Source organism: Lacerta agilis, chromosome 5 (assembly GCF_009819535.1).
Source record: "Lacerta agilis isolate rLacAgi1 chromosome 5, rLacAgi1.pri, whole genome shotgun sequence".
Taxonomy (NCBI): domain Eukaryota; kingdom Metazoa; phylum Chordata; class Lepidosauria; order Squamata; family Lacertidae; genus Lacerta; species Lacerta agilis.
The window spans coordinates 13,253,766-13,263,448 of NC_046316.1; the positions used below are offsets into that span (position 1 = coordinate 13,253,766).

At 45.8% G+C, this 9,683-nt stretch overlaps 1 protein-coding gene across 1 annotated transcript; it reads left to right on the forward strand.

Annotated features, from left to right (window-relative positions):
* Positions 1–4,661: 4,661 nt before the first annotated feature.
* Positions 4,662–9,348, forward strand: NDUFB8 (NADH:ubiquinone oxidoreductase subunit B8). Its single transcript, XM_033148665.1, has 5 exons — positions 4,662–4,794; positions 5,282–5,408; positions 7,061–7,160; positions 8,291–8,446; positions 9,183–9,348. The coding sequence occupies exons 1-5, from the start codon at positions 4,701–4,703 to the stop codon at positions 9,270–9,272; spliced, it is 567 nt and encodes a 188-aa protein (XP_033004556.1). The 5' UTR covers positions 4,662–4,700; the 3' UTR covers positions 9,273–9,348.
* Positions 9,349–9,683: the final 335 nt, after the last annotated feature.

Sequence of the window (9,683 nt, forward strand, 5' to 3'; positions counted from 1 at the left end):
TAAAAAGAAAACCTTTACAAAGAGAATAAAACCATAACGTTAACCAGCGATCCTACGCTGTACACTCTTGAGTTTTAGTCAATTAAGTTCTACTCAAAATAAGCCTATTGAAATTAACTAACTGGAGTTAGCCAGGTCTGTTAACTTAAGCAGGTCTTCTCTAAGTAGGGCTGGCATTGTGTAAACGTGTGTTGATAATGAGATTTGGGGGGGGCGTTCCCCCCTCAAAAACTTTTAGACTGTTTTTAGGCTTGTGGAGGTGGCTGGGAATCGCTCTGTATTTGGATGGTTGGGGAATGTGATATACAGTGGTATCTCAGTTTAAGAACAGTTCGGTTTAAGAACGATTTGGTTTACAAACTCCGTAAAACCGGAAATAGTGTCTTGGTTTGAGAACTTTACCTCGGTCTAAGAACGGAATCTGAACGGTGGAAGGACACCGGCGGCGGGAGACCTCGTTAGGGAAAGCATGCCTCGGTTTAAGAACAGTTTTGGTTTAAGAACGGACTTCCAGAATGGATTAAGTTCGTAAACCCAGGTACCACTGTACAGGATGTTCAAAAAGTAACACCTACTGTGATACATTGTCCATAAGTGTAAGGGTTCATATTGGGAGAGAGCTTCCAGAAGCTATTGTGGTCCTCAGCTGCAAAGAGCTGTATAGGTCAAAAGGAGCACTTTTAATTGGGCTTGGAAACATATGGGCAACCAGTGTTGCTGCAACAGAATTGGAGCTGTATGTTATTGTTACAAAAGTTGTGTGCCTCCCCCTCTGTCTGCCGAGTGGTAGCGAGAGTCTATGGCAGGCATAGGCAAACTCAGCCCTCCAGATGTTTTGGAACTACAACTCCCATCATCCCTGTCACTGGCCCTGTTAGCTAGGGATGATGGGAGTTGTAGTCCCAAAACATCTGGAGGGCCGCATTTGCCTATGCCTGGTCTATGGGGTTCCAGGCACTCATGCAGGGCCTGTGTTTCTTTGGAGAACTGAGACGCGGCAGGGACTGTCGTAACTTTAATAAAAGGACCTTCGGTCTGCATGGAAGGAGTCCAGATCTTACAGCATGGTCATTGTGGGGCTTGTACCCAACAGCAGTGCAGCCATGGAGTGCAAGGCATATCTCCCAGCCAGCCTTCAGCCAGCCTGCCCAAGATGTATCCCACTCTTTCTTTCTTTCTTTCTTTCTTCCTCCTTTTTCCCAGAACACCTTGCTACAAATTCTTTTTTCCTGTCCCTTCAAACACCCACCCCATAGGTCTTTCCAGGCCAAAAGATTCCTCTCAGATGGCCCATCAACCCACTTTTGTCATGTTAACAGATTTGCTCTTCCATAAGCCAGCCAGGCTGGTTTGCATAAGCCAGCCCAGGGATTCATTGTCTCACACAGTTCTGCAGCTTGTAAGGTAAAGGTAAAGGGACCCCTGACCATTAGGTCCAGTCGCGGATGACTCTGGGGTTGCGGCACTCATCTCGCTTTACTGGCCGAGGGAGCCGGCGTACAGCTTCCGGGTCATGTGGCCAGGGAGCTGGCGAACCGGAGCAGTGCACAGAAATGCTGTTTACCTTCCCACCGGAGAAGTACCCATTTAACTACTTGCACTTTGACATGCTTTCGAACTGCTAGGTGGGCAGGAGCTCACCCCATCACAGGGATTGGGACCGCTGGCCTTCCGATTGGCAAGCCCTAGGCTCAGTGGTCTAGACTACAGCACCACCCGCGTCCCACTCTGCAGCTTGTACTTTCATCTATATCTTGATTAATCGAAATCCTACCATTTATGAATTTCTAGGGTTTAGGTTGGGTCCTCCCCAAATTATAACAATATGTTTGCCCTGAGCCGATCAGCAGTCGATCAGCTGCATTGCACACTAGTTGAAGTTTCCAAAGAGTCCTCCAAGGCTGCCCCATACAACATATGCTCCACAGCATTCCACTCTTAAGGTTTGGCTGCAGTAACGTGTCCAGAGGACACGTTACTGCAGCCAAGGTGTAACTCCATGCACTAATCTTAAGGTCATTGTTGAGACACCAGCCTAAGCTTAATTCTTCTTGTGGTCTGCCCACTCTGAACCACCTAAGCTGCTTTTCTCTCACGCCTTATTTAGTTTGGCCAAAGATAAGTCTCTCCACTGCAGGAAGATTGCCAGGTTGGTACAGCAGCTGCATCCTCTCCTCCCACTGGGTTTCAAAGTAGATGGTGAAGACTTTGAAACATTCCCTGAGGCAGTTCCATGGAGGCTGCTCCCAGGTCAGCCAACATGAGACTGCAGCTTTGAAAAAGTGGAGAAACTTGCATCTGAGCAGGGGCTCAGAGATACTCTCCTGCCAGGGGATTCATCAGGGAATATGGTCTGCAAATGGCTGTCATAGTCCACCATAGCTCACAGAGCTCCACAGTCTGGTTTGGCTGGAGAGTGAGTCTTTCTCTCTGAAGAGGGAACTTCCTCTCCCAAAAAGGTTCCATGCAATATCTGGAGACACGTTTCTTCTGCATTAAGCTATGCCAAGCCTGTCAACTTGAGGCAGCAAAGTATATTGAAAGCCCTTCTTGCAGTGGGTTGGTCCACATTTCAACAAACATTGGCTGCACCTCGTGGTTCGTGAAGAGAGCTCTTGGCCACAAGTCCCAGTTTAGACAACACCTTGAGTTAAACCTTGGCAGGGCGGTAAGAAGGACCAGGGGGGAGTAAGGTGGCTGTGAGGTCCACTCTGGGAGCTCCCTCTGTCACACAGCCTTGTCAAGCCAGGTTCAAGGTATCTTATGAGAACATGAAGCTCGATATTTGTGTTGCGTATTTTATGTGCTTTCCCTTCTTGCGGCAAGCAACAGGCCTTCCTTTCTGGCTTGTGCCACCTCTTTATTTCTGCCCACCCCTTGCTAAAATATATTTGACTTACTCAGCCATGGTTATAATAATATTGACTTTAAAAGTTGAAATGGCCATTGATGTGATCTTTCTCTCCATGTGGCAAATCCTAGCAAAAGTTAATGAGAATTTACAGGGCAGGGTTTTATGGGATGGAGGGATCAATTCCAAATAAGATCAATTTTGCATCTCACCTCATTATGCAAATTGCCTTTTTTGGAATGGTATCAATATTATTAAAGTTAATATCCAAATCTAATTGTCTTGTCCTGGTAGAGCTGTGAAAATATAAACAGCTGAAACAGCATGCTTACTTTCAGATATATATATAATATTAGCATGACTGATGCATTATCTTGCATAAGATCAATATTAACATTAATGAAGCCTACATTTTACTTCATTACATAAACTCTGGCGTACTGGTTCTCATTTTTTCTCCCGTTATTCACATCAGACATAATGGGGAATGTCTCTGTAACGATCTCTATTATAAACCTCTGCAGATCAAAACCCATTCCAGATTATTTATCATTAAACCCATTTGCTCTAATGACAACATTAGTTATAAACATACTAATTTAATGAAGACAGTGATAAACCAGGTATACCTACATCTAACTGCTGTTTATTCTCAACACGAATGTGTCGCTTGCTTGCTCTTTCTGTTTTTGCTGCCTTTTTTCTTATTTACAGAACCCTCCCCTTTTGCAAGCAGACCTGGAAGACATGCTGCTGCTGCTGGGAACTATACATTGGCACATTATCAGGAATATTATGACTTAACTTTGCAACCCCGCTACCAGAGCAACCTCAACCATGTGCAGCGATAGGTGGCATCAGAGATGTGTCATGGGAGTACAGCCTAGTCAGCAAAACAGTGTAATTTTACCCTGCTGGTGTTTATGTTAACACTCATGTTGAACTCAGCAGACCACCATAAAATACTTCCCCCATCTCCTCCCACCCTGCCTGCGCATCCCCCCATGATTCTGACTATGTAGCCAGTTATTGCATATTATTATTTTTATTTCAATTTATATACCCACCCTTTATCAAAAGGGGCTGTGAGCTTACCTGGGAGTAAGCCGCATGGAATTCAATAGGATTTACTCTCGAGTAGACAAGCTCAGGCTCCGCAGGAGCCATGCTATAGAATAAATAGCAACGAAACAGCCATGAGGTTTGTTTAAACAAGAAAATCACAGAACTGTAGAGCTGGAAAGGGCCCTAAGGGCCATCTAGTCCAACCCCAAGGGCCATCTAGTCCAACCCCCTTGCAATACTGGAACATCAGCTAAAACGGACTTTTATTTGTGATGTTGTGGAATGGACCAAATTCGACGTTATTCTCCGTTGTTGTTTTGCTTTTAATGTGGCCGTAAGCACTCGGGATTTGTTTCCCACTGCAATTAAAACCCGACAATTAAATTAAACGTTTCACTTTCAGCTGAGAGAGAGCACGAAGGCTTGGGGGCAAGAGGACAGAGAAGCAACCAGCGGAGCAACAAGCCCTTAGTCGCGCGTTCGCTGTAAATCGACCCATTGTTTCCAGCCTCTGCCCGGCGACTGCGGCGCGTATTCGCGCGCGTGCGCACGCGGAGGAATGGCGTCAAAAGGAAGCGCGGGGCTTAGATCCTGCGACGCAAGGCCGGGGGATGATGGGAGCTGTAGTCCAAAAGACATCCGGGGAACCAAGGCTGAGTTAGATGGAAGGCATTTAATGCGTCTATGATCTGCGTGACGGAACGCGCCTCGCCCCGCTCCTCCTTAGCTCCGCCCCTTTCCGCCGTCAAAGGCCAGAGTTCCCTTCGGCGCTTGAAGGGCCGTCATGGCGTTCGGCGGCGCCGCTGTCCGGCTGCGGCCTCTCCAGCTCCTGCGGCCGCTGGCGTGGAAGGCGGCGGCTCCGAGCGGCGCCCGTGCCGGTCCGTGAGTTGCTGCCGCCGCCGCCGCCGCCACTTCCCATGGGGTGGTGCAAAGGGGAGAGGGTCGGGGGGAGGTTGGGGAGGTCACCTTCCCCTCAGGCGGGCAGGTTGCGGGGGGTCAACATACCTTCACCACAGGTGGGGGGTGTCACCTTCCCCTCAGGTGCGGGGGCCACTTTCTCAAATGGAGGGGTCACCTTCCTGCAAGGTTCAATGACTACCAGATTGGGAAGGTCGCTTCTCCACAGGTGCGGGGTTCACCTCAGGTGGGGGGTCATATTCCCCTCAGGTGGGCGGGTTGGGGGGGGGTCAACATCCCTTCAGCTGGGGGGGGGGTCACAATAAAATAAATAATAATTTTTAAAAAGTTGGGGTCACTTCTCCACAGGTGAGGGGGGTCACCTTCTCAGGTGGGGAGTCACATTCTTCTCTGTAAGCTGCTATTTGCCCCTGTAGCCTTGGGCTTAACTTGCATTTCTTCCTCTAGCTTCGGACACGCCAAAAGTCTTGCTGCCTGGGCCTTACCCCAAAACTCCGGAGGAACGGGCAGCTGCGGCAAAAAAGTACAACATGAGACTGGAGGACTATGAACCTTATCCAGATGATGGCATGGGGTGAGGTATACTTGAAGGCTCAAAGATTGGGTGATGTGGGGAGCTGGGATTGTGAAAAACATACGCCTCTCCTGGTGTCGTTTGCAGATACTTGGGTAAAATAAACATAATATTCATGCGTCTTGATGGTTTTAATAGATGGTTTTCATAAAGTTCAGTCAGTGGGGATCCAACCACACCATCTTGGGAACCCCCTGGACTTTGCAAGGCCAACCACAAAGGAAGGGACAATTTTAAGCACATATTCAGGTCAATATTGTCTCTCTCAGTGTGAGCCACATTGAGATATTTGTTTATCTTCATACCAACTCAGTGACTTGGGTTATTGGTCCAATTTTTACCAGGGCGTAATGAAAGCTAGGGAAATGAACCTGCATTAACAACATGAGGTCAGGACAGTGCCTCAGGATTTTAAAATGGGGGAAATCCCTACCTTATCCAAACCCACTTGGGAATGTGAGTAGTAGCCAAAATAATGTTCTGTAAACTAGTCCTTTAGAATTACAGTCTACACTGTGAGGAATCCATAACTGATAGGGGAGCTTAGATTTGAATTGAAGGCAGGTATCCAAATGCAACAGGGGTCCTCAACCGGTTTGGGCCAATCTATATATTGGGTAATTTTGAGCAAATCCGGGGGTGCCAGTTGCAAAATGGTTGCTCTGGGGGTGCGGGTGACAGAACACCAAATGTTTGCCATATCTAGAAAGAGACAGGAACGCAAAATGACGTGAGCATGCCCCCTTCCATCAACAGAAAAAGGTACCTACTGGTACATCATCAGCCACCTCTGCATTCACTCACAGAGAGCAGTTCTTTGCACGTCTTCTGTGTTCAGAACAGAAGAGAGGGTTGATGTCCATTCATGGCATCCAATGAAATGTGGGCATGTTTAAGGGGACCTGTTCACTGTAAGAGATGCTGAGCCAATACGAACAGGTACTGAACGGGAAGAGCAAATAGACCCTCATGCATTGCTGATTTGGAGGGCAATATTTACAGAGACCTTTTTAACAGACTCCATAGATACCCAGGGGATCGGGTTGGTGACTGCTGAAATACAACAACATTAAGTCTAAAAAATTTAAATGTAAGCAAACAATTCCATGTTAATGTAGTCCTTCTGTAGTATGGAGCTGTTCAAGACTCATAATTGGAGAAACATTGGCCTGATTCATGGAGCCAGTTCATTCTCCCTTAGCTCACATTTGTAATAAGATTAAAGTGGCACTAGTTGCCACTGTGACATAAACTTCAGTCTACCTCCCTCTCCCTCCCCTCCTTCAGATTGGAATTTGGATCTTTTCTAACCCTGCGAGATATATATATATATATATATATATATATATATATATATATATATAATACACAACTCTGAATGGGTTTTGTTTCCATGACTTAGTGGCATATCACATTATATCCTGTGGAACCTGCAAACTAGGAAAACTGGGAAATGGTAAAACACAGGCAAATTGCTTTTTACAGGATGAAATGACTGAGTATTTTTATAATGCATAAACTTAGAGTACTCAGATCTTTATAGGATGCTTTACCTGCTTTCTCTTCTGCTCTTGTATTATTGTTCTTGTAAGCATTTTTCTGTTTGTCTAGTGCAATGGATTTATGGTGACTTCCTTATATACTTTTCATAGTTATGGTGACTATCCCAAGCTTCCTGACCGATCCCAACATGAGAGAGATCCTTATTATCAGTGGGACCATCCTGAGTTAAGGCGTAACTACGGCGAGACAGTAAGGATGATAGTTTTTTGTGTTGCATTTCTGTGACTTCAGTTTGCAGTCCATATTTGTCTGGGTTAGGGAGAGTATCACCGAGTTGAGACTTTTTACTGAGTCACATTCTGATGCTTCCAAGCTCAAAAGATCTTCCTGTTCTTGAATTTACTTAACTGTACACACATTGACATTTTAGAATCCCAAGTTTCAGTATGAAAATGATAATTGTATGTGTTTTAAAAATAGATCCTGACCTTGCAGATGTTTTGCTTTTTGATTGCAGTGTATGGAGTCACACAGTGTCATCAGTACTGGTGGTGCTTTGCAATGTAACACAAACTAAGCAGGTCCTTTTCCTAAGAACATAGTCTAAACATAGATAGGGAAGGGGCGGAAATGTGCGGGTAATAAGGGCTAAGCAGGAGCAACTGAAGTTATAGGTGCATAGGATGTGTTTTCACATAGAAACACAGATCTAACAAGGGAGGGCAGAGATCTTTATCAGTGGCTTGAAGACTAAAAAGAGAAGGTGCATGCATTTAGGGGGATGTTGTCACCTAAACATCATCCAGACTTCCTGCATTGCAGGGGGTTGGACTAGATGATCATTGGGTCCCTTCCAGCTCTGTGATTCTATGACGTAAACAGCATCAAGGATGAATGGATGGCTCTGTTTCCGGGAGCAGGAGATCTCTAAGCAGATCAGGGCAACAGAGTTGGAGGAGTGAAGATCACAGACGAGAGTATATTAAGATACAAGATAGGAAAAGTCATCATGGGATGATGTCTCATCACAGCAGATTCCCTTATTTGCAGGAAAAAAATCTGTTTTTTATTTTTTTGTGGGAGAAGCAAAGCAAGTCTGGAAGGGGAGCATGCGAGGGAACTGGGTGTCCCCCCCAATCCTGTTTTTTTTTACTGGGTCTTCACAACTAACTTTGTTTGCTTGTCACATCAGTTCAAGGGGAAGATTTATGCCTGCGATGTGAATAGTTCATGTCTAAGCTTCTCCATAGACAACCACTGGTTCATAGTATTAGCAGTAAATGTATGTGAAGCCCTCTCTCATCTCCATAATAACCCCAATATAACTCACAGGTGGCGTTGCCCATATGTAACCACACCTCCCCCTTTGTATTCACCAGCTGCATTGGGATTTTGATATGTTCATTCGGAACCGGGTTGACACAACTCCCACTCTCGTGCCCCGGAACACAATGTTTAAGTACCTCTTCGGCTTCATTGGCTTCATGGGCTTCATGTTTCTTCTTGGCGAGATATTTCCATCCTACCAGCCTGTGGTGAGTTACAAATCAGCCTTTAAGAGAAGGTCTTGAATATCTGGCTGTGAGAGCCCTCTAGAGCTCAAACCTAGACTCCAGTGCCCCATATAATCCGGGGGGGGGGGGACGGGACGACGACAACTTTGTCTTTTGTTAAAACATTTGGGGAACCTCAGGCTAGGGAGTCATCTGTGCTCCTCAGGACTCTCCCTAGGCCATGCCCCGCTCTCCAAGCCACACTTTCTGTTGCCCAGCTGGAATGTGTCATTGAATTGTGATCGTGCCTCTGGCTTGCCTGCATAGAAGAGTGGGGTGTAAACCTCTTAGTTTAATTATTATTATTATTATTATTTATTAAATTTGTATATCGTCCTATACTCACAGGTGTATTCCAGCATGTGGCTGGAATGTAATCTGCTGTAGCAAAGTCAGAGTTGCAGCCCTGGGTGGATCCCCATAAAGAAACGGTGGACCTGGGGGGGGGACACCCTATCCTTGAACCCTGAACTTTGTCTGCAAGGATGGGGTTCTTACTGCTCACAATAGATCATTCGGCAGGTGATGAATCATCTGTCTTAAGTGAGAAGTGGCCTTGTGAGCAATGAAAAGTGGGGGCATAGTCAGATTCAACATGTGGGTTGGCAGGTATTTTGTGACTTTGAAAGAGCTCACTTGGGCCTCTTGGTGTGAGGTTCTGTACTCTATAAACATGTAGTATGATGAGTTAATTCTCGCTCTCTCCTGTTCTCCACAGGGCCCAAAGCAATTTCCCTATGGCAACCTGCATGTGGAACAAGGGGGGGATCCCAGCGAAACACCTGTGGTGAAACACTATGAAATATAAGAATGGCTGGAATTGCAGCTCCTCTTTTATCCCCTCTGATCAGGATTATCTATAAAACAAACTATACACCACTCTTCTCAAGATCCTGATGTGGTTTTTTGGCGGGGCAGGGAGGAAACGGGACGGGAGGGCACAACCATGAAAGCCTCTACAGTATTTAGTTATTTCTGATTTGTGTGAGTATGTTGTACAGTGGGCCGTGTGGACTTGGCATGCATCGCTCTAAAACCTAAAGAGAGTTCTTTTATGTGTAACCTTGTTTCCTGCATAACCTTTTGCGTCATGTGAGAATCGGCACACGAAGTATGATCAATACAGCATGACTCAGAAATGTTGTAAAGTAAAAACAAATGAGCACCAATATTCTGACAAGCATCCAGGTTATTCAGTAAGTTCAACTGGACCAGCTTA

Coding starts and splice junctions, on each gene's coding strand:
- NDUFB8 (XM_033148665.1), top strand. CDS start 4,701: ATGGCGTTCGGCGGCGCCGCTGTCCGGCTGCGGCCTCTCCAGCTCCTG. Junction 7,161..8,290: donor GGCGTAACTACGGCGAGACA/GTAAGGATGATA, acceptor TGTATTCACCAG/CTGCATTGGGATTTTGATAT. Junction 8,447..9,182: donor TTCCATCCTACCAGCCTGTG/GTGAGTTACAAA, acceptor TGTTCTCCACAG/GGCCCAAAGCAATTTCCCTA.